The 22,822-nt window shown below is 50.6% G+C and overlaps 3 protein-coding genes across 13 annotated transcripts; 2 read left to right on the top strand and 1 right to left on the bottom strand.

Moving 5' to 3' along the window:
- Positions 1 to 70: 70 nt before the first annotated feature.
- Positions 71 to 2,711, top strand: HINT2 (histidine triad nucleotide binding protein 2). 3 transcript variants are annotated; one of them, XM_074330705.1, is made up of 5 exons: positions 71 to 190; positions 1,879 to 2,019; positions 2,117 to 2,221; positions 2,332 to 2,404; positions 2,527 to 2,711. In XM_074330705.1, the coding sequence occupies exons 1-5, from the start codon at positions 188 to 190 to the stop codon at positions 2,616 to 2,618; spliced, it is 414 nt and encodes a 137-aa protein (XP_074186806.1). In that variant the 5' UTR covers positions 71 to 187; the 3' UTR covers positions 2,619 to 2,711. The 3 variants fall into 3 exon arrangements, with proteins under 3 accessions (XP_074186806.1, XP_074186805.1, XP_019584644.1); XM_074330704.1 differs by lacking the exon at positions 71 to 190 and adding an exon at positions 239 to 678 and having other exon boundaries at positions 2,147 to 2,221; XM_019729085.2 differs by lacking the exon at positions 71 to 190 and adding an exon at positions 280 to 678.
- A 104-nt stretch (positions 2,712 to 2,815) lies between these two features.
- SPAG8 (sperm associated antigen 8) lies at positions 2,816 to 5,722 on the top strand. Of its 6 annotated transcripts, none has more exons than XM_074330696.1 (7): positions 2,816 to 3,563; positions 3,666 to 4,383; positions 4,508 to 4,682; positions 4,878 to 4,923; positions 5,003 to 5,117; positions 5,240 to 5,302; positions 5,414 to 5,722. In XM_074330696.1, exons 1-7 carry the CDS (start codon positions 3,346 to 3,348, stop codon positions 5,600 to 5,602), a joined length of 1,524 nt encoding a protein of 507 aa, XP_074186797.1. In that variant the 5' UTR covers positions 2,816 to 3,345; the 3' UTR covers positions 5,603 to 5,722. The 6 variants fall into 6 exon arrangements, with proteins under 6 accessions (XP_074186797.1, XP_019584631.2, XP_074186799.1 ...); XM_019729072.2 differs by having other exon boundaries at positions 4,842 to 4,923; XM_074330698.1 differs by lacking the exon at positions 5,003 to 5,117.
- Positions 5,723 to 5,816: 94 nt separating this feature from the next.
- On the bottom strand, positions 5,817 to 22,761 carry NPR2 (natriuretic peptide receptor 2). Of its 4 annotated transcripts, none has more exons than XM_074330690.1 (22): positions 21,242 to 22,761; positions 20,227 to 20,432; positions 15,023 to 15,136; positions 14,587 to 14,722; positions 14,256 to 14,350; positions 13,896 to 14,028; positions 13,584 to 13,668; positions 12,967 to 13,096; positions 12,740 to 12,814; positions 12,451 to 12,528; positions 12,116 to 12,220; positions 11,925 to 11,996; positions 9,967 to 10,126; positions 9,633 to 9,788; positions 9,386 to 9,554; positions 9,072 to 9,218; positions 8,485 to 8,608; positions 8,230 to 8,298; positions 6,819 to 6,993; positions 6,649 to 6,747; positions 6,291 to 6,382; positions 5,817 to 6,158 (listed from the first exon to the last, which is right to left on the bottom strand). In XM_074330690.1, exons 1-22 carry the CDS (start codon positions 21,906 to 21,908, stop codon positions 6,093 to 6,095), a joined length of 3,153 nt encoding a protein of 1,050 aa, XP_074186791.1. In that variant the 5' UTR covers positions 21,909 to 22,761; the 3' UTR covers positions 5,817 to 6,092. The 4 variants fall into 4 exon arrangements, with proteins under 4 accessions (XP_074186791.1, XP_019584628.1, XP_074186792.1 ...); XM_019729069.2 differs by having other exon boundaries at positions 12,967 to 13,087; XM_074330691.1 differs by lacking the exon at positions 12,740 to 12,814.
- Between the last annotated feature and the right edge of the window lie 61 nt (positions 22,762 to 22,822).

Raw genomic sequence — 22,822 nt, 5'->3', positions numbered from 1 at the left:
ATCAGGACCCCGCCCTCCTGCTGGCCAATGCAGTGAAGGGTCTACAGTCTTATTAGAGGCTTTGAGCGGCAGGTGACGGAGTGCTGGCCTCTTCCTCCCAGCCCAGCAGGAGGGCCAAGACCTGACTAGGAGGAGCCAATAACGGAAAAGCCCCACCCACTCGGGCGCTGCAACCTAAGTGCGGCCGATGGTGTGTATCAGAGCCAGCTGAAGGAAAATCCCATCTCTAGGTCTCTTTTTCCTTCCAATGCAGTGAGAAACTATCTCATAGCAAAACTAGTTAGGGACTCTAATGGAAAAGGAACTTTCACGCTGACTAGAAGAAGCCAATGGAGTGGAAAAATCGTCGAGTTGGCAGAAGCAGCCAATGGGCTGAAAAGATTCCGGCGGCGGTCCCAATGGCGTGAATTGAACCACCCTCTGGGCTATGGGGCAGCGTGCAGGGCCAGGAGTGTGACCCAATGGAATGGCAGGACTCGCTCCCTGCGGCTGGCGGAGCCAATGGCTGCCTTTCGCCTGCTCCCTGGCAGCCCCACCTCCTACGGGCCGCAGAGCCTGTGCTGGCCCAGGTGACAGGTTCCCGCGGCCGAGGGGAAGATGGCGGCGGCCTTGGTGCTGGCTGCCGGGCTGCGCGTGGCGCGCAGGGTTGTGGCGGTCGCAGGGCCGCGGGGGGCGCAGGTGAGAAGTGGCCGTGGGGGCGAGGAGGGTGTCCTGCGGGCTCTGACGTCCTCCGGGGCCCGGGGGCCGCGTCCCTCCTCGGCTCCCCCAGGCGCGCGCAGCCCTGCGGCCTCGTGAGGACCGAGCCCGAGGCTTAAGCTCCAGGGCTGTGCGGTGAGGTGGGACTGGTGGTCGCGGCAGCCTCTCCGAAAGCCTCGCCGCGAGAGAAGCGAACTGGCGATGAGTGACTCCCCGCACAGGCCCGGGCCCCGAGGTCGGAACAGGGTCCACGCGGAGGCTGCTGCCTTCTCCTAAGCCTGCCGGAAGCCCAGCTGACCGAACGCCTGCTTGGAGCAGCCCCCTCAGTGCCCCCTGCAGGAAGTGATCTTTCTCTTCTCCGAGGCAGTATTCTGACCCTCTTCAGGCCCCTGGCCTTCTGCGTACTAGTGTTAACCTCTCATCTTTCCCACTTGCCAGAGCGACTGGAGGGGTCAGATTCATCCCGTCCCTTTGTCCCACAATGTGAGAGCACTGACTTCAGCCTTCCCTAGGTCCTGGAGAAACTTGGATTTCCCTACCCTCAATGCCCTGGGGCTGGGGCTGCTGAGTTCACTAATTCAGGGGACTGGAGTTAAAAGTTACACTAAGAGGTCAAATGTGACACCCACCGGCCCTTGTGTCAAACAGGGGAATTGTATTAAAACTCGAATAAAGCTGGTAACATGGCTTCAAGATGAGAAAACAATGGAAATAAGAGGAAACATTAACAAGGTAGAGTGAATGGAAAGCTCCAAGTGGTATTAAGAGATGATGATGCAAAGTACTCCCTTTATTTTATATTTGATGCCAAGAGAAGGGATTTATCTAAGGTAAATCAGTGGTAAAATAGGAACTGGGACTTAAGTCTCCAGATTGTCATGCTGGATCCTTTCGCCTGAATAGTGCTAGATTTCCTAGATACTTTAGAAGCGGAAATTAACGACTGCTGAGTCCTGCATTGTAATACTGCCTGTTATCTAACGAGGCCCAACACTCTTTAGCCCTACTCTCTGCTGCTGAGGCTCTGAAATTGAGGAACTTTTCCTTTGGGTGGGAAAACTAATAGGTTCTCAGAAGGGTTCAGTTAATGACTATCGGTGCCCAGCCTCTGCCAGCCCCAACTGAGCACATGGGAAAGGTATTGCCAACTCCCTCCCTTGGGTGTGTCTGACCCACCTTCAGGTCCGAGGAGCTGCAGGTGTGAATGATGGGAATGAAGTGGCCAAGGCCCAGCGGGCAGCTCCTGGGGGAACAGCCCCAACCATCTTCTCCAGGATCCTGGATCGGAGCCTCCCAGCTGATATTCTATATGAGGACCAGCAGGTGGGGTGCCCTGAGGAATCATCCCCATAGGAGATTCATATATACAATCTAGTTTGTTGGAGTAACGTGGTGGCCTCTGGCCTGTCCCTGCTCCCAGTGTCTCGTATTCCGTGATGTGGCTCCTCAGGCTCCTGTGCACTTCCTGGTCATTCCCAAGAAACCCATTCCTCGGATTAGCCAGGCTGAAGAAGAAGACCAGCAGGTGGGAAAAATAGGACCAAGGTTTAGCTGGGGGAAGCCCTGAACTCAGCCACAGGTTTTGTTCCCTGTGAATGAATCTACCTGTCTCCTTCCCCTTTCCCTTCCCTGTAGCTTCTAGGACACCTTCTCCTTGTGGCCAAGAAGACAGCAAAGGCTGAGGGGCTGAGAGATGGATACCGACTTGGTGAGTGATTTGGTGGCCCTTGAGCCCCTCACCTATGAATTCTCATACTTACTTCTCAATATGATCTTCAATCTTTGACCTTAGCCATGATCCCAACCCACTAACTCCAAGCTCCATTTCAGTGATCAATGATGGGAAGCTGGGAGCACAGTCTGTGTATCACCTGCACATTCACGTACTTGGGGGCCGACAGCTCCAGTGGCCTCCAGGTTGAACCTACCAACTAACCAAGGACCCCAGATCTGGATGCTTGGATGGGGTGGAGGGAAAGGGACCCCGTGATGCTAATAAACTTGCTTTCCCTCAATTTTGGATCTTTGTCTTAAATATATGTAAAGATGTATACCACAAATAAGAAAGAAAATTGATTCAAGGTTATGATTCCCCTTGACTATTATCTGAGTAAGAGACACTAAGGAGGCCCGTACTGTAGTTACAGGAGCATTTGCGTAGATCCGTGTGTCCTCATGACTAGTAGTCCACCTGGGTCAAGCTTCTAGACAAGCAGCAGTAGGAATAAGCCTGAATGAATAAGAAGAGACTGAGTGCCAGGAGTGAGATGTGCTCAATCCTGGTCCTTATTCAGCTGCCAATCCAAGTTATAAGAGGATCTGGGAGAAGGGTGGTCAATGTGAGGGCCTTCTATTGGGGGCAAAGTAATCACACCAAAAGAAGCTGCTAATCCCTATAGCTCACCATTTTGCCTTTAAGCTCGTCTGATACATTTTCATCCATAACATGTTTGAAAAAGCTCCCCCCCACTTTTGAGAATGAGCTAAGGTGAAGCTACCGTTGCACCTACATAAATACACTAAGTAGGCTTTTGTCTAATACCACAGTCCTGTGCCCTTCTCCAACACAGCCACCTTAGAAAGGCTCAAAGAATCACGCTTAGGTTTGGAGGGCGAGGCTTTAGACCAGCGGAACCTTAAAAGCCAGGGATGCGGCCGAATGGAGTCCGGACGGAAAGCGACTTCCCGCACCGCATCAGGTTTAAGACTTCCGCCCCTCAGGGAACTTGCCTCCACCCCCACCCTCCACATCCGCCCCCCCTCCAGTTCTGCGCAGTCTCCTGGAATTATTTACTGTCCCTATGGCAACCCGGTAGCTGGTATCTGAAGATGGAGACCTCTGATTCTACTGAGGGATCGCAGTCGCGGTGAGAGCGGCAGCTCTGGCTGCAGGCATAAGGGGACAAGGAACGTTAGCGGATTTCCTCTGCTGAGCTTTTGACAACTTTGACGCATTCGCTTTCTTTCAGATCTTTACACCAACAGCCCAGCTCCGAAGGGCTAGGGTCAACTTCCGAACCGTTTTCTTCCGATCCCGGTCCTAGGTCGGCCCTGGCAGCTGCAACTGCAGCCGTCCCCACAGCCAAAGCAGCTACCTTATCTGCAAATACTGGAGCGCCCTGCTCTGAGCCAAGTCTTTCCACGGATCCCTCCTCAGACAGTCTTCTTCGGGAGCCCTGCACTGGACCCAGCTTTACCCACAAGATAGGCCATGGGAGAATTGGCTTTAAGCCTGTCTATGTTTCCTGTGTTGCTCGGGATCCCTGTACTACAAATGACCTTAGTTCTAGCCCTGGACCTGTTCCTGGTTCCAGGTCTGGTTCTGGCAGTGGCTCTGGCCCTGGCCATGGCTCTGGTCCTGGCCGTGGCTCTGGTCAAGGCACTGTTCCTGATTCTGGTCCTGCTCCAGTCTGTGACTCTGGCCCTAGTCCAGGCCATGGCCATGACCCTGAGCTCAGTCCCTTCACTCTTCCAGGCGTTAGAAATCCCAGGGCAGACCTGGTCCCTAATTATGCCCCCTGGAATCATCGCCATGGGGAGCCTCAGAAACAACCCTGGAAATCTTTGCAAGTCTCAGAACCTGGTGCCCGAGGGCTATGGAAGCCCCCTGAGGTTGAAGGGAAACGTAAAGTTCTCAGTGAAACATTGCCCAGGGGCCAGTGCCTTCTCTACAACTGGGAGGAAGAGGTATCAGGCTTTGACCTGCTCCCTTTTCCTGAAGGCTCCCCCCAGTTCTATGGGAGAGGCAGCGGTTTATGATGAGGGTGGGCACCAGCAAGGATATCATGGTCACTCAACTTGGGGCCCACAGAGAGCCACAAACCACCTGGATCAAGTCCCAAGCATGCAGGGTTGCTCTGAGGGTTTCTTCTTCCGACATGGACACCAGGGACTGCTAACGCTACAGCGACAGCCATCCACGCCCCTCAGCACCACCCATAAAGACTCATACCAGCCACCAGGAAACCACTGTCAGCCAATTCGAGGTGTGAAGCGTGAGAGAATGGGCCAGAATGAGTCCGTTAGAGAAAAAAGAGGAAAGAATTTCTAGTGGGACTATGGATGGTCCAGTGGGTAGAAGGGCAAAACCCCATGATTTTCCTTCCTTTTCCAAAATATTTCTCACTGGCCTGCTTCTTAACCAGACTCCCCTGCTCTATCCGCTCCCTGCCTTCCCACAGGGAAGCGTGAAGCCATGCTGGAGATGCTCCTGTACCCCCAAATCTGGTGAGAGTCTAGGGGAAGGGGAAAGGGAGGGTGGGGGGAAACCAGGAAAAACGACCTTGACACCCTCAGGACTGTATAGTAAAGAGGTGCAGGCAGAGCGGGAACCCACAAGGGAGTACTCTGAGGTCAAGTCTGTGACACAGCACGACTACCAAAAGGAACTGGTGCAGGCAGGGCCTCCTGCCCCAACCAAGGTAAGAACCCATCCTACCCCACATGCGCAGCTGGGCTCTGGCAGGTGGTGGGAAAGCAGCAGGCCCAGAGGTTGAGAGGGGGAGCTTCAGGCCAAGAGTTATTCAGTATCTCTCCCTTACAGCCTCATGACTACCGTAAGGAGCAGCCCGAAACCTTCTGGATACAGAGGGCACCACAGCTTCCGGTGTGTGAGGGTGACTAGGCACTGGGAGTGGGGTGAAGGAGGAAGGGAAGAGGCTATTCTGTGCTGGCTTGGCAGAGAGTACGATTTGTCCTCATTCTGGCACTCCTGCAGGGTGTCAGTAACATCAAGACACTGGACACACCATTCCGGAAGAACTGCAGCTTCTCCACACCAGTGCCTTTGTCCCTGGGGCAGCCTCTGCCCTATGACCCTGAGAATTACTCCCACCAACTGGGAGAAATCTCTTCCCTTGGCTGTCAGGGCAGAGGACAGGGTGGTGGAAGGGGAAGAACTGTCTAAGGGCTGAGGAGGGAAGTGGGATGTGGAATATGGAATCTATTTCTGTCTGTGCTGGAGATGTGGAGAGGAAGTGAATTGTTGTATTTGGTAAAGGGGCTTTATATAAAGGGTTCTCTCTCATCCTGAGTCTGCTAATTCAGCGATTCCCTGAGTTTCCATGTCCGTACCCCATAACCTTTCCTTGGAGTTGCCTTTAACCCAAACTATGACATCATGATGTTTTTGTTGTTTTATACTTGGCCAAAATATTCTGGTTTAGATACAGATATTTACAGAAGGTAGGGAAGAAGGGAACCAGGCCAGAGAGGGGAAGGTATATATACAAGGCTGAGCTGCAAAGGGCAACAATTTCCATATAAGGTAGGGTTTTTGTGCACGTTGGTTTCCACTTTGTATGACAATGTCCATTTCTGGTGTGTGGAGAGATGGTGGCCACTGCCTACCCAGGTACCGGCAGCAGGAGATTGTCTGGCTTGGAAAGAATTGGGGTTTAGAGAAGTCCAGCAGGTCCTTTCCTCTCTCCTAGGAGCCAGTAAGTTCGCATCTTTCCTTTGCCCTGGGAGCGAGGGAGTGGAGATAATTCAGATTCTTCTATGTTATTCCCTTCATCTCCCTCTCTTCCCCCATGATCCCCATAATCACTTTCGTCCTCCCTTTCCATGACCCATTCCCCATGGCCTGCCATCACCTTCATCTCCACATCCCCCCGAAGCTCTAGCTGGAAGCATCCTAGCTCATCCAGGGCATCCTTGGTGGTGGAGGAGACATGGATCTTCAGGGCTGGGGTAGGATGGGGGTATGGTGGAAAGAAGAATCAAAGAAAAGGCAACAGAAGAATTGGTGGTGTCTAAGAGAGCTTTACCCAACCACCACCCCTCAGAAGGCTCTCAGTCTTCCCAGTGCCCATGCACTAGAACCTAAATGTGTCCAAGGATGGGGCAGTCAGCAACTGTGGTCTCAGACTGAGAGATTTGGAGGAACTCTGAAAAGAAGAAAAGGGCAACACAGATTGAGACTGAAGCAGCGATTGAGGGCTAATGGCTCACCTTGACCATTAGACTCCATTCGGGAAGCAGTGTTCACTGTGTCTCCAAAAAGACAATAGCGGGGCATCTTCAGGCCAACGACCCCAGCACAGACGGGCCCTACGAGAAGAAACAGGTTGGGAGAGCCCAGGAAAAGTGGATAGTAGGGCTGGAGTGAGAGTTAACCTTACCCGTGTGGACCCCTATGCGTAGCCTCAGCTGGTCATGGGGTCGGTGGCGAATGCGGAAGGAAGAAACTGCATCCAATAATGCTAGGGCCATCCGAGCAATTTCCGGGGCATGGCGTTGCCCATTTCGGCCTGGGAGACCAGATACCACCATGTAGGCATCTCCTATCGTCTCTACCTGATTGAGAGGGGGATTAAAAGGTCACCTCTATCTGTGTCAGTGGGAATGGGGAAGAGTAGAAAGAGACAAGCTGGATACCACTCACTATGAGTCATCAGAAAGCCTGAGAGGCCAGAATATTGACTAGAAAAATAAGTGCCATGGTCCTGAGACTTTAGGGAGAAGCAAAAGTCAAGGGAATCTTTAAATCCTTCTGCCCCACCCCAGCACCTGGCTAATACTTGGTAAATGTTTGAATGGACACCCTGTCTGCAACAGGACCTGGACAGCTAGGTTCTGCTGTCAGGAATGGGAAGCAAGAAAACAGGGCTGACCTAGAGAACGCAGAAGCTGGTGAGGAGGTTAAGCAGATCCAGTGAAATAGGCCTCAGACAGCCTTAACTGTCAAGGTAAGAAAGCAGGCACTTGGCTTTGTTCATTATACTGAAGCTAGGTAAGAGAATGTCCTTGTTTTTAGGAACTAGACACTGAATTGTCCAGGGATAAAGGGGCACTATGTCTGAAACTTACTCTCAAATGGTTCAGAAACTAATATAGATTTTTAAAAAATAAAGCAAATAGGGAAAATATAAGCAATTGTTGAAAATCTAGGTGAAGGGTTTATGGGAGATCTTCGTTACAGTCATAACAGATGGTAGAGTAAGTCCAAAGGGAAGGGACAGGAATGGAGATTTATTATCTGCACAATGTTAGGCACTTTCCACAATTAATCTATTATTCCCATGTGACAGATAAAACATCTGAGGCTCAGGGAGTTTCTGTTATTTGCTCAAGGCCACCCAGCCCCAAAGCCAATATTCAAATCCAAATAATTTTTACTCCCAAAGCACAATAAAGTGCACCCTGCGCCAACCCAGTAACTTCAACAAAAAGCTTTTACAACATAGCTTGTCCCGAACCCCAATAAATCATTCTGTACCCACATCTTGTATGATTCTTCCATGTCTGGAGGAGATAGAGAGAAAAGAATAGATGGATAGGCTGTATTTATAACCCTAGGCAAAATGTAGCAGATAGGGGCTAAATTTCATGATGGTTCCGGTTAGGGAAGCCTAAGTAGTCACAAGAAATGAGAGTGGAATGTATAGAGTGCCAGAGCCTCATTTGTCTACAAATAGCACTCCAGCACGAGGATACTGGAGGGAAAATTGACCATGGAGCATATAAGGTATGGGGGTTCAGGGAAACTGGGTTTTAAAGGGGTCTTAGTAGGAGGGTAGCCCCAGCTCTCACCTTGTAGACGTCAAAGTTGTCAATTATGGCATCAAAGCAGGTATACAGGTCATTAAGAAGTGTCACCACCTAATGGATGGGAAAGTTGAGGCCTGAGACTTGTTCCAATTTTCTAAGAATTCTTAACCCAAGAGCCATACCAAGATATGGGAACTCCCAAACAAACGAATCTTTCCTATTATCAAGGGTCCCTATGCCGCAGTGAAGCTCCCCCAGGTCCTTATCCCGGCCCCGAATCGCACCCGTGGCTGTCACCTGCATGGGGGTGCTCTCTGCTGACAAAGCTGTGAAGCCAACGATGTCACTGAAGTAGATGGTAACACTGTCAAAGGCCTCGGCCTGTACCGTCTCTCCCCGTTTTAACTGCTCTGCCACGGAACTGGAAAGCAAGGGTGCAATCTGAGCTACACTCAGAAAGAGGATGGGAGGGGGAGAGAGGAAAAGTGTGTGCTGGAGCAGAAATGAGTTCTAACATAAAAGCTGAGCCTGGCGGAGGAGATGGAAGGTGGTGAGGGAGACATTACAGTCTAGCACGACGTAAGGTGGACAGGGATGGGAGGTTGGAAGGGGCTGTGTGGGGATGGGGGTAAATGTCTCAAGTGGGGATTGTTCTGCCTACACTTGCTGGAGCAAAGGCATGGTAGAGCAGTGTCCTAAGAAGAAGGCAGCACAGCTCAATTGGGGACAGAATGAAAACAGTCTCTAGCCAAAAAGGCTCATTGCGGCCAGATGGAACAAAGCAGGGTTCTAAGAGTTGGGAGGTGAGTTCTCAGGAAACTGATGAGGTGGGATCCAACAGAGCAGAATATCAAAGGAAAATTCAGGAAGGACAAAAGTCTCACTGGGGTAGAATTTGGTAGAGGAGAGCCTCGGCCTTGCGTTTCTCCTCCAGATAAGCCTGTGTGCGTTCCTCCACCAGCTTCTCCAGATTATTGGCATACTGTTCCATGCGCAACAGGAGGTTGTCCAGTATGCTGGTGCCACCCTCCCTGGTGGGGTGGGAGAGGCCAGAATATGGTACCTGTTCCAAGATTCTCAAGACTCCCAGGACTTCCTTCCCAACCCACCTTCTTGGCCCCAACCAGCCCCACCTCATCCACTAAGCCGGATGCGGCTTCTATCGCTGGGAAGCCCCTGCCCCTCAGGGCTCTCTCACTTGTTAAAACGGCGAATGAAGCCCTTAATCTGTCCAAAGTCTGGCCGCTCAGCTGGGTCCTGGGCCCAACATCGTTCCATCAGCAAAACTAGCTCTTCATTCAGTTGGGTCCTGTCAATGCTGGGCCGGAAATATGGCCGCTGACCATTTCTGACCTTCTGGACAATCTCTGAGGGTGATAAAGGCTTTGGATGAAGAACAGGGCCCACCAGGTAGAGGAGGCTGTGGATAGTAGATTGACTCGCACCTTTGGGGCTGAGGTCCAGGCTCTCCAAGTAGAAAGGACCACTGCGAAGCGCGATCTCCTGTAAGATGATCCCAAAGCTGTAGACATCCGCCTTCTGCATGCCCGTGGTTGGCAAGGGGTTCCCGCTGAGCAGCTCTGGGGCAGTCCACAGCTTCTCTGAAAGGAGGGGACAGGCTGACCAACTCCTCAACAGGTATTTCTAAGCCCCCCTGGGCTCCTTCCCATAATGCTCCCCACATTACTGTCACTCCATCACCCTCTCCCACCCTCCGGAGGTGGAAAGGATCAGGGCCAGAGGAGCAATATAAAAGTGGGCTGTGGGGGAAGGCCTCACTGGCATAGAGGGCGTGGCTGTCATCAGGTTCAGCAGTTGATCGGAAGCTGGCCAGGCCATAGTCTGTGATTTTGAGCACAAAACGACTATCCACCACACAGTTGGAGGACTTGAGACTCCCATGTGATGCAATAATGCTGTTATGCAGAAAGGCCATGCCCTGCGGGATACAGAGCAAGTCATGGCATTGGATCATGTCTGGCTTAGGATTCCCCCTCTCCATGAGATGGGCATTAGCTAGCTGTCTACAGATCTCGGGACCAGAAAAACAATACGCTAACTGTGGAAGGCATCCTCTGTGCAGTTTCCACCCAAGGAAGCAGGCAGAAGAGGAGAGTCATCCCTTCCTGGTACCAGATGCGGTTTATTGGCACCCAGGCACCAGAGACAGGAGAAACGCTTAGGAGGAGGGACCAAGGGAGCTATCAATCACTACCTTGGAAAGGGCCGTCAGTCTTCTGAGCAGTGAAGGGAACAGAGCTACGAAGGTGAACTCCAAGAATAAGACACCCGTGGGGGCCTCAAATGTATAGCCACTACTTAGGAAGATATGGCTTGAGAACCAAGTATCATGAATACCTAGAAGCATCAAGCAAGACTAACCAGTTGTAAACGTGAACGTATAACCATGTGCAGGCAAACAAGTCAGGATGGAGGAGGAAAGTGATCTATCAGAGGGAATTCTGGGTCAGAGAGAAAGTGTAGAAAATAGTAAATACAAAAACCTGAACTTCTGGCCCCATGGGGCCAAAGAGGAGAGAACCTTTGTCTTTGAGGGACTATAAAGCAGGTTATAAGAGGGCAGAATGGTGCTTCCCAAAAGGAAACTGTGGGACCCACCCATGTTAGTTCAGGTGTCACAGAAAAGGATACCATGCTCCGTATGCTAACCAAAACTCATCTGTCTATCTGGTCAGCTCTGGACCTAAACAATATATAACTCTAGTCTCTGTAAACTCTTCCTTCTTATTCCTTTTGACAGCAACAAAAGCTTTGGGAATCTCCAAATTTGTGAATATAGAAATGATTAGGCTTCTAGCTTCAGTCTAAATCTGATTTTTCCACCAAATCACTGTTCTCTCAAGAGTCATGTTTTTCTTACATTTATCATCACACCTCTGGTTGGGCACCATATCAACTTTATGTAATATGTTTATCTCTCATTTAATCGCAAACTTTCACACAAAAACATATTTTTAAAATAACCTCCTGAGAATTAAGCAGAAAAACCAAAGTCAGCTTCAGGTGTGATATGGGCGATCCACTAGGCTAGCTCACTGGCTATAGGACTTGCTTCTAAACACCTGTCCAACTCATGCAAGATTCAAATTTATACCTCCACAAATCCATGGACTTCTTGGTCACCTGAAAATAGCTGAAACCTAGTATATCAGAAGATACCAAAGGTTTAGTATCATTTTCTTCGATTTCTCTTAGTTTTACTAGTAAGTGTTCTTTTTTAAATTTCGGTTTTTCAAAAGAATAGATATGCCAAATATTGGTCAGAGAGTAAGTGATGAGAAAAAAACAGAAGACAAATATGGTTGGAGACCCCATGGATGTTTTCCCTGCTAAAGGATTTTAATATAAGCTCTAGGATGGAGGGAGGGAGAGAGGAGGGAGGGAAGGAGATAGGGAGATAGATAGATAGATAGATAGACAGACAGACAGACAGACAGACAGACAGACAGACAGATAGATAGATAGATAGATAGATATCTGAAATATCTAGGGCAGGAAGACGACAATTCTTTACAAGTACAGGACTCTTTGTGGCAGATAAAATTTATCCCTCCCAATTAAAACCCCCAGATTTTTTTTTACCCATTATTATCCAACCATAAGCATGAGGGAGAGAACAGGACTTTTAGAGGACTAGGAGAAATCATAAGCAAAGATAAAAGGATGGAGCTGTTTTAAAGCAGACGTTCTCCTCAGGAGGAGTGGGGCAAGCTCACCTTCACAAGGTCATTAATGAGCGAGTAACGGAACATCCAGTCCAAGTTGATGCTGTCATTTTCCAGAATGTCCTGGCAGGTGACATGGAATAGATTATATGACTGTCCTTGTCCCAGCAGCTAGCACCTGCACAGTCAGTGTAACGTTGGGCCTATCGCCCCCATCCCTAGAATTCCCACCTATGCCTCACCTGTAAACTCCCGCGAGGACAATACTCAGTGACAATGCAAATGTTGGGAGGGTCTATGCAAGCACCAATGAAGCGAGTGAGATGGTTGAATTGAACATCTCGCATCTAGCAAAACAAAAAGAAGTGTGGGGAGAGAGGACTGAAAAAACTAAAAATCAGATACAGAAATCTACCCCTACATGAGAGGACCTTTCTCTTAATTGTATCTGCAATTGTGAGTCATTTATAAACAAACGCCTTGCCCTCTGAGCCAATTTAACTACTCCACAGCCTTCCCTTCTCCTCTTCCTCACCCCTATTTACCCTTCACCCTCAACCCACACACCATTACATACATGTTTGAGTTCAAACAGAACCTGCCGGGTCAGCTCAATGCGCTTCTTATTCACATGTTTGATGGCGACAACATTTCCCTGGTGGTGGGAGTGAAAGGGGAAAAGAAAAAATTAGTATCAGAAGAAGTTTCTGGATACTAGGAATACTGGAGAACGGCAGGAGCATCCAGGAGCTCCGCTGGACATAAAGAGGAGGGTTATGAGGGGCAGAGGTTCACGGGAAGAGGTGCCATATGGGGATGAGACAGGATGAAATGGTGGGGACCAGAACAAGCGGATGACTGTTCACCTTGAAGTGACCGGTGTTGGCAAAGATCTGGTATTTCCCATGGGCTGTCATGAGCGAGCCGTAACTGGATCCCCGCTGGGGCCAAGGGCAACATGGAGGCGGAAGGATGAAAGGAACATTAGATGATGGTGGTAGTGCAGGGGCTGTCATTACAGGCCAATGTGCTGGGAAAGGTCCAGGGTAAGAAAGGACGGGAAGCAGAGGGGAGAGCTGAGACAAGGGCTCACCAGTGACAGTGTGAGGCGGCTGCCTGCACCTTTATGGTATCGCTCGGAATTGCCAAACTGCAGCTCTTCCCAGCGAATGCGCCACAACATGCTGGCCAGCTCCTTCTCCAGCATCAGTTTTCTGTAAGGACTGCACACCTCAGTTGACTGGCAAGCCCCATCCTACCACCCCATAAGCCAACAGCGGGGCTGCAGGGGCTCCCCTGCAGCTCCTGAAGCTGCAATTGTTACACCCAAGAGACAGGACTGAGAGAGGCTGCACCCTCCACATATCTGACACATGCCCTGTGCTCATTTAAAAACACAGAGGCTGAAGGTGAAGGTTATTTCCTAAAATGGTAGCATCTATGGAAAATTCACCTTTGCATTTGTAAGACCCCACTCAGAATCACTAGTTAGTATGCCCAGTCTCGAACCAAAAGTGGGAAAACACCACCAAGGCTAAAAGAAAACTAATGAGAACAGCTAGAGAGGAGGATGTTAGGTCAAAGAGACAGCCACCAAGTTAAGAGACCTGCCACCCCCACCCCACGTTATTGGGACCCAGTGGCCTCAGCCAGAGGGCTGTGTGGCAACAGGGAGGGAGGGAGGAGGTCAGTGGAAAGCCCGGAACTCACCGGAAAATGAGGAAGCTGGAAACACCAAACATGATGAAGGTGATTCCCGTGCCCAGAGCCACAATGGCCAGAGTGGAAAGTGGAGCTGAAGGAAAGAAGGGGACCCTGAGAAAGACTGTGTGGAGTTGTGAGAATGGGAGGGGGTGATGCTCAGGGTGCAGGCAGTAGACAGATTTCTGGAGGGAAAGAAGTAAGGAGGGGAGGAAGCAGAAGTAGAGGTAAAGGTAGAGCTAAGGGGGGGCGTGAGTGACGAGAGGGAGAGGATGGAAAGTAAAGGGAGAAGCACTGCTCCCGGTCCCTGCACACACCCACTTTTATCACAGGATGGGTCGTCCAAGTCAAAGGCACAGGGGGGATTGTCCAAGGGGGGTGCCCCCTTCACCCAGGGGATAGGCCGTCCTGTCCACCAAATCTGCTTCTCTGCTCCTGAGTAGTGGGCTGCAGGCTGTGAGGAAGGAGAGAACTGGGCCCACGGGCCTGCTCCCACCAGCCTCCTCCCCCAGACCCCAGTTATTTGGCTGCTTTTCTCCCCAACCTCCCACCCACCCAGGATGCCACTCCAGCAGAGAAAGTAAGTTCCTGCCCCTAGTACCTTCGATTCTGCCCCTGCTGAACCCTTGAAACCTGGACTCGCAGGGCCCACACTCTCCTCCCTGCCTCCTCCCCCATCACCTGAAAGTCCCCCGAGTCCAGATCGCCCATGGCCCACAGGACAAAATCAGTCTCCCGGTCATTGTTCTTGTCCATAACGACCAGTCCAGTTACACCTAAGACAGAAAAGCATAACCCTTACTTGGAGACCTACCCTAGGCTGCTCTCCTACCCCGCAGGCCCCCAGTTATCTCAGAGTCCATCCCTGCCCCCGCTCTTAATGTGTCCACCTCTGCCATGTTCTCTGACCCCTAACTGTCCTCCCTGCCCCAGTTATCTGTATTTGCTTCTGCCCACTCCACTTCTGAACCTGACAGCAGCCCTCTGGTCTCCATCTGACCCTCTTTATTACCCTGGTATCTTCGTCCCTGCATCTTTTCCACAATTCGAAGTCCATCTTCCCGGGTGCCTCCTTCCTGTATTGTCTCGTTCAGGACTTCAGCATATAGCAGGATGCCATCATAGAAGCAGCCAGCGATGAGGTTCATCTGGGGGCGGTAACTTCAGCAGTGCTCTCCCAATATCCTTCCAGGCCCCCACCCCAGCCCCCTTCCCATCGCTGGGGTCTCTTTCTACCTTTTCTCTCCTCTGGTTTGCTTTCTTCCCTCCCCTCATTCCTTAGATGCCATCCCTACCTCACTGGACACTAGGGCAGAAGGAAAAGTCCTGGATGGAAGTGGACAGCCCACAAAGTAGGGCTCCCTCCATGGCCACGGCTTGATGCAAAGTTAGGGAGAAGAGCCTTTGCTCAAAGCCTGGCCTCATTCTCAGGAAAGATAACTACTTACCAGAGAGGGGGCCAGCTCCACACCAAAATCTTCTCGGGCTCTGATCAGCAGACGATTCTGGAATTCCTGATACTCAGGATTTGGGGGTTCTCGGTATGTGATGACCAATACTGTCTGTACCAAGAGCACATGGGGAAGAATGAACAGAATTCCAGATGGGCATTCCGGGAAGCGATGAAACAGGACAGGGAAACTTGGTGAAATACACATGAAATACACATGGGTGAGTGTGAAGGCGGAGAGGATACTAAACTCTATGTGTGTGTACCTGTGTGAGGGGCCAGGGGAGGTGTGTGGTATGTGTTTAATCCATCTGAGGAGAGGGAATGGCATGCCTCCATGAAAGACAGATAGGATGGTTCTGGGAAGGTAGAGTCTGGGAAGTAGATAAAGTCAACTCCATCCCCAAAACCCTGCCCCTCGTCTTCCTGAAGCCCCTACGACCCCCTGGGCCTCCCTGCAGGGTGCCACAGCACTCACAGCTCCTCTGTCCCATCCTTTCTGGGTACCTGTTCATTATCGAGGCCACCACTGACCAACAGCTCCTCTATAGGTGTTAATTACTGTTAATGTTATCAGTAAAATGTTTACATCTCCATTTGGGACTGGAACACAGTGCCTCCACCCAGTGAATCAAAGAGATTTTAGGTCCTATGACAACTGAGGGAAACACGTTGAGACAGTGATTCCATCTGTGAGAAGCCGTGAGTCCATTCATTTGACATGCGTGGGACACCTACCATAAGTAGCACCGTCCTGCATACTGGCACGGTCCTACATGTCACTAAGTAATAGACATGTGTCACAGAGAAAACACACAATCACATGCCCACATACATTTCATAGATAAGCCAACGACACATTTGGTCTCAGCCATGCACACATCTCACTGGCCACAAGTCAGTGTGTCTCTGTCTCTCTCTGGGTTGTCTGCCTGGCTCCCTCTCGCCTCACACATTTCCCCTTCCTTAACTGATGGACACAACCAGTGCCTGCCTCCACCCCAGGTCTGAACCATCACTGAGACCAGCCTCTGCCTTGGACAGGAAACTGGCACCACAACGTCAGGGAAAGGCTTCAGATCGATGTTTTGTGAAATGTGACTTCATGAAATGACAGATTAAAATCTAGTACTTCTACCAGTTTTTTTTCATTCCTGTCACAAAAAGCACATGTAGAGACCATAGAGATACAAGATATATCACATATGGTCTATTATATATCAATTCATTCCAGGTAGGAAATAATAAAGTCAGTGTCTAATATACATTCATTATATTGGACTGGAGTTTGCTTTATATTAGACTAGAGCATTTGCATGCTTGATCACACACTTCTAATGCTCTCCTGCTATCGGGCAAAATTTAAAAGGAGAGGGGGACTAAGGAGGGGTTGGAAGGGTTTGTTCAGTAACACCTGTTCCAAGAATAAGAGAGAAATATAAGGGCAGGATATTGTTGACAAAAAAATGTAAAAAAAAAGTCAGTAAAAGAGCTGGAAAAGATCAGGTTTAGCACAATTTATGTTTCAATGTAAAAGCTGATAGGTTTTTAATGTTTGTTAAACCCTTAGCGATTCTCTAGGTTTATTTGCTAGACTACCAGTTCTCAAACTTCTTGGTCTCACTACTAAAAGTTATTGAGGACCCCAAAGAGCTTTTGTTTGTTTGGATTACATCTACCATATTTACCATATTAGAAATTAAAACTGACCATATTTCTAATATTTACCATATTAGAAATTAAAACTGTGTTTAAAACACAAGCACACCTTCCCTAGCTGCCAGCGTGATGACATCATCACACATCACGTAGCCCCTGGAAAACTCCACTGTGCAATCACGGAAGGATGAGAGTGACAGAGGCAAATAACATCTTAGTATAATTTTTTAAATAGTTTGGACTTCGTGGTCCCTGAAAAGAATTTCAGAGGCCCCCAGGATTCCAAGACCACACTTTTAAAACTGCTATGCTAGACTCTGTTTTGCTGTGGTTACTAGCTACTGGGGAAAAAAAAAAAAGAAAGAACAGAAAGAAAAAGAAAAAGAAAGAAGAGCCTCCAAAGAGTTTCTGTGCTTGCTCAGGAGCTAGAGAGAAGATGGTGAAGGTAAGTAATTGTGTCCCATTTCAGAATGGACCCCAGATGGCAACAACAACAAGAAGCAAAGGCTGTCCAAAACGGGGTCAGCAGTGGGTGGAAGCCACAACTGCTCCTAGGAAAAGTGCAAGGGCAGCAGACGCCTGCCTCGGCCTGTGGACCCACCCACACCGAGACCTGGCAGCAGCAGGAGGCACCGTCAACTACGGCCTAAAAAGACAAAGAACTGTCCCCAGAAGAGGTTCATACACACAGCTCTTAGTTTAGTGCGTTTTCCATTCTAGCTGTTGGTGTCTCCCATCTGTAACCCATCTCATGTTGGTCACCTAGGTTGTGACCTCTGCCTGGGTTTCTGACCCTGTAAGTCCTCAAATGCTCAGCCTGGGTCTCGATCCTTAGAGCCTGGTCATTTGCTGCTTTAATTCCACTGTATCTGCTTATTCTTCCCTATCCTGGTTGATCATCTTGGTTTACAGTACCTGCCAGCTCTACTGCTGTCCAGACGAATTCTTAGCCCTCTTCCCCCTCTCCCTAACACACAACTTAATTCAATTCAATAAATGTGTGCTCAGCGCATGGGATACAAAGATGAATATGATCCTTGCCCTCGAGCAGCTATCCGGCATGAGCTGGTACCATTTTCTTGAGCATGACACCCTCTTGGAAAAGCTTTGGGGATCTGTATTAAGGACTCCTCGCCTCTACTGACGCCACCTTTTCCAGACTGGACTGGTTGGGGATCCCTGTGAGCCAAGTATCTCCGGGGTAGGGTGCTCTGCTCTTTCATCGTTGGCTGGAGCTAACTACCCAACTTCCCTCACCCCTGCCCTGCTTCAGCATTAGGAAAAGATGAGAGTAGCTTTGCCAGAGGACACCTCATCACCCCCTCACCTCTGCCCTGTCCCAAAGCCTTGGTTCTCGTCTCAGCATATTCTTGACTGCCTGTTTCCCCTTCGGTAGCAAATTCTCCCTTTTTGTTTTTCTGTCTGAATAATGCCTGCAGTGAGTGGCAAACCTGAGAATTCATTTATATAACTGATCGTTAACTGATTAGATCCCTCCTTCCCCCAGCCTAAGTGCTGGGACCCCGTGGCTGGTAGGAAAGAGAGGAGCTCCTTCCACAAAAAGAACACAGTTCAGAATGGAGTCCTCACATCTGGGCGAGGAACAGAGATCTTCCTCAACCACACTCGCTAAAGTTCAATCCCCTTGTTATTCTCTTCTCATACCACTATTCTTTTTTCTTTTTTTTAGTAACACTTATCACAGTTTGTTCTGTTTGTATTTATTTGCTTCATTTCTATTCTACTAAATGTAAGCTCCAAAAAGGCAGGGACTACTCCATCTGTAATGTTCTCCAGTGTCTACCCGTACCTAGCACAGTGACTGGGATATAATAGGTGCTCAGTAAACACTAACAGAATGAGTCAGGCTTCAAATGAATCAAACACTGACTGAATGATGTATAAGTTCTATGTAGTATAAGTTCTACAGAGTTAAGCACAAGAGTAGGAAACTCAGTTCAACCTGGGGATTCAGTTTCCTAGAAGTGAAAATAATTGACCTGAGTCTTGAAGAATAATACACAAGTATTATCCAGACAGACAAAGGTGAAAAGATTGTTTTAGGCAAAAATTAGAACATGAATAAAACCTGTCCTGCCACTGCCCATGTTCAGGTGTGACAGTCACAGACTCATACTCAGGCATGCAAACAGATAATATCATTCACAGTCAGATACACATTGGTCAGTCACAATCACATATATAATCACAGCCACATCAAACCTTACTCATTGGAGAAGATGACTACCCCTTATGCACATCTACTTAGAGTCAAAGAATCTCAGGGTTGAAAGGACCTTAAGGTTATCCCATACACCACCTCAAATCCTTTTTGGGAAAAGGAGGGATATAGATAAATGAATAAGAAACACTATGTATATAAGCTAGTGAAAAATTTGTGGGAGGATCAGGGAATAATTCATGGGTATGATTTTGAGAGGCAGACATTCGGGGTGAGAGAAGGAAGAGTATTCCAGACAAAAGGATCAAAGAGGGTAAAGGCAGGGGGCCAAGGAGGCCCAGGGGTCAGGGGCCAGAATACTCGATCATGAAGGGCACTAGGAAGTAAAAGTGAAAAAGTGGGTTGAGAACAGACTGTAGAAGGTCTTAAATGTCATGTTAAGGAGTCAGGACTTTATTCTGTAGGAAATAAGTCATTGAAAGTTTTGAGCAGAGGTGTGAAATGAACAGAGCCATGTATTTTCCCTACAAATCGTTTCTCAAATCCATTTCCTTCCATTCCTGCTATCACGACCCTAGTTCAAGGCCATTTCACTTCATTCCATTCTAACCTATTACAGGTGGTCTCCCTGCCTCTAGCCTCCTCCTCTTCCAATCCAACCTGAATTCTGTCATTACACTGCTTCTCACAAAAAAATCTCAAGAACACCACCTTCATGGCCAAGCGCCTTAGTCTTAGATGCAGAGCTCTCCTTAATCTTATTATACCTTTGCAACACCATTTCCTGTCTCTGCTTCAAGCGAACCCTTCTTTATTTTAAGGTCAGTATCTTCTTGGTCTCCCACACACGCCCATTCCTATCTTTTTCTCTTTGTTCAGGCTGCCTGGATCCTCTCTTGCATTCTGACCAAGAATATGACATCTATCTTTAAAGTCACAATAGAGCCGCACTTGCTTTCTAAAAGCCTTTCCTAACCCCGGCCACACTGACTCTCTGTCCTCTGAACCACTCAAGTTCTCACTGTCTGTTCCAGGACACATAATCATATCCCTTCTTGCGCTTGTATATAATTGTACCACATCATGCCTCACCTCGCCAGATCTTTTCGTGTGCTTTTCTCCCCCACACTATAGTCTACTACTGGCACTGAGGAAAGTCATTGTTCCGGGATCTTGGGAGGGAGCCTTGGCAGACACACTGAGAAAGAGTCACAAAGGTGGGGAAGTAAGAAAAAATGATACTCAGCTTGAAAAGCCTCTGTTCATTTCACTCCCGCAGCTCACAATTCCTGCCCTGTTCCTGGGGTTTCTGTGGGGTCTTGTGAGTCCCCTTCTTCCCTCAAGTCTGGCTCAAATGATACCTGAAAGGCCTCTCTGAGGGCCTGGGCCTGTTCCCAGGTGCGATTGTCCTGCCAGGGTCGGCCTGTAGAGCGCGTGGGGCCTGCACGAAGACTCTCCCCAAAGACATCCAGGTAAAAGAAGACATAATCCCCATTGGTCAGGTTCTCCCTCTGGGCTTGAAGCAGGATCTCATGCAGCATCTCCAGAGGGCCGCAGATATACACAACTGGGAGCAGGTGTACAACACAGGGCATCCTGAGAACGGATCCACATCCCCAAACAGCCCCCTCTCTGACACCGTCAGTATTTCCATCTTTAGCAAGGCAGAGAGGGCCCTAACCTACCCACCACCCAACAGATGCTCCCGACCCCTCCCCCTTGGAGTCTATGGCATAAGTACCCTGGGGCCATGTAGACCATCTGGCAGAAGTCAGAGTCTGACCCCAGGCCCCAGAGAAAGGGAGCTATCAGCCCGAAGCCCCTCCTCTTCCCAGAGCCCTGCTGCTGTTCCCCACTCCACCCTCCTCACTCCCCCACTCTGCCCGCCTTTCCCTACACTCAAAGGCACTGGCTGCTCAGAATTTCTCTATGTGAGCTTTACCTGCCTTTCCCAACCCAAGCTGCTGAACCCTAAAGCCCATTTATACAGTCATTACTACTTTAGTGACATTATAGACCCACATTATAAGGGTCTTGGTACCCCAACCTGAGAAACCTCTGCTCACAGTCACACATTTTGGAGCGGCCATTAACCACATCACTACAGGGCACTCACACTGCTCCCCAAATTCAATGTCCCCCCAATCCTACATTCTCCCACCACAAGCTTCACCCCCATACTCCGCAAGCTCCCCTAATATAAGGCCTTGGCCCTCACATAAGTGCTCTGTCCACATGTGCCTCTGATCCTTCTGGATCCCAACCACCACGTGCAGCTCCTCAAGGCCTGGCTCCATCGACAGCGTCCCAGTGCTGACCTCCAGGGAGACAGCGACCCTCCTCCCCTGACCCTAAAACAGCCGGGGCCACACTTACTGCGCCCGTTGGCCCGGATGAAGTGGGTGGCCTGCTCAGGGCCCCCCGGCTCTCGGGCATACACCTGGTGCTGCACACTGAGGTTGCTGCCCTGCAGGGCCTCAAAGACGCCCTCGATGGTGAAGTAGTGAGGCCGGTCGTCTGTGCGAGCATCCAGATACAGCAAGGCAGCACGGGCGGTCCAATTGAAGTGCCCATGTAATGTCACTACAAACTCACCCAGCTTGGGAGCAGAGGGCCCAGTGCGCACCAGGGTACGGTAATGCTCATTCTTAGCCGCAAAACCAGAGGCCACAGCACCCGCAGTCAGCAGGGGAAGGCGCCAATGAGACGCAAAGCGGGCCACCGAGGCAGCAGGATACACACAACCCGGGCCCAACAGAAGGTCAGGGTCATGGTACAGCTTGAGGTCCACAGCGCGCAGAGGTGCCAGGTACTCAGAGCAGGCGCCATCTAGTTCAGAGCTGACAAACCGCAGGTCCACAGGCAGTGCCCGGCCCAGAGCCTCCACAGCTAGTGCCACAGCAGGACCCACCCGTGGCCAGGCCCAGGCATAGCTCAGGTTGTGTTCTGGCAGCACCACTGCCAGTGTCAGATTCCGCGCCAAGGGAGGACGCACCCCACCTGCCAGGGCTGCCACCAACAGCAGGAGTGATGGCAGTGCCATGGGGAGAAAGCAGCAGCCCCACCAGCCCCAGATCCTGGGGCCACTCTGGCCTACCGGGGAGGCACAAGCACCACCCAGCCTGGAATCCGCGGAAGTCGGTCAAGAAGAGAAGTGAGGATAAGCTAGGTAGACTGAGATACGAAAGTGGTAGGGTGGGACAGGAGGAGATGGGAGCAAGGCCCAGCGGGTGGGTAAGGAGTGGGTCTGCCTGCCTTGGGTAAGGACTGAGCACTAAGAGCCGGGTGGCAGGAGGAGGGAGGGACCAAAGGGGCCTGCGGCTGGGATGGGGACAGTGAGAGGTGAAGTAGACTGATGAACCTAAAGCTGAGAAGGCAAAAGGGATCCGAGGCTGGGATGGGGTGGGGGTGGGGGGAGGCTGGTACAAAGAAAAGGCCTGGGGGCTACCTCACAGCTGAAGGGGCTAGGAGGGCAGAGAGCGGCGAAAAGGAGGACCAAGGGGTAAGGTGGGAGGGGGCCCGCACCGCGGAAGGACTGGGACCATGGGCAGGCAGGGAGCGAAGCGAGGCCTGGGCCGGACGGTAGGGAAAGGCACGGGTAAATCTCCCTGTGAAGGCTTCTCCTGAAGCTCCTGCTTGGACTAACGGGCCCAGGGCGCTGGTCCCATCCGGAGCTGCGGCGGCCCCGCCCGTGTCCCAGCTCCTCTGCTCAGCTCCTCCCGGGCCCGGGCGGCCGGCGCTGCCCGGCGCTTCCTCCCGCCCCCCGCCTGGGCCCCCGGGCGCGCCGCTCGTCCAGGTCAGGTCGCCGCGGCAGGGCCCGTCTCCGCTCGCTGCGCGGGCGGCGGCCGCCGAGTGTGACTCCTCGGGCAGGCCGCCTGCCCCCGCCCCCGCCCCCGCCCCGCGCCTCCCCCGCCCCTTCCCCGCGGCCCCTCCTCCTCCCTCTCCCGGCCCCACCCT

Source organism: Rhinolophus sinicus, linkage group LG04 (genome assembly GCF_036562045.2).
Source record: "Rhinolophus sinicus isolate RSC01 linkage group LG04, ASM3656204v1, whole genome shotgun sequence".
Taxonomy (NCBI): Eukaryota; Metazoa; Chordata; class Mammalia; order Chiroptera; family Rhinolophidae; genus Rhinolophus; species Rhinolophus sinicus.
The sequence above is the reverse complement of the archived record's forward strand: the minus strand, read 5'-3'. Positions and strand labels throughout refer to the sequence as shown.

Coding starts and splice junctions, on each gene's coding strand:
- HINT2 (XM_019729085.2), top strand. CDS start 598: ATGGCGGCGGCCTTGGTGCTGGCTGCCGGGCTGCGCGTGGCGCGCAGG. Junction 679..1,878: donor CAGGGCCGCGGGGGGCGCAG/GTGAGAAGTGGC, acceptor ACCCACCTTCAG/GTCCGAGGAGCTGCAGGTGT. Junction 2,405..2,526: donor GAGAGATGGATACCGACTTG/GTGAGTGATTTG, acceptor GCTCCATTTCAG/TGATCAATGATGGGAAGCTG.
- SPAG8 (XM_074330694.1), top strand. CDS start 3,346: ATGCGGCCGAATGGAGTCCGGACGGAAAGCGACTTCCCGCACCGCATC. Junction 4,683..4,841: donor CCACTGTCAGCCAATTCGAG/GTGTGAAGCGTG, acceptor CTTCTTAACCAG/ACTCCCCTGCTCTATCCGCT. Junction 4,924..5,239: donor CTCCTGTACCCCCAAATCTG/GTGAGAGTCTAG, acceptor TCTCCCTTACAG/CCTCATGACTACCGTAAGGA.
- NPR2 (XM_074330690.1), bottom strand. CDS start 21,908: ATGGCACTGCCATCACTCCTGCTGTTGGTGGCAGCCCTGGCAGGTGGG. Junction 14,351..14,586: donor GCAGGGACGAAGATACCAGG/GTAATAAAGAGG, acceptor TTTCTGTCTTAG/GTGTAACTGGACTGGTCGTT. Junction 12,221..12,450: donor TTCTGTTTGAACTCAAACAT/GTATGTAATGGT, acceptor TTGTTTTGCTAG/ATGCGAGATGTTCAATTCAA.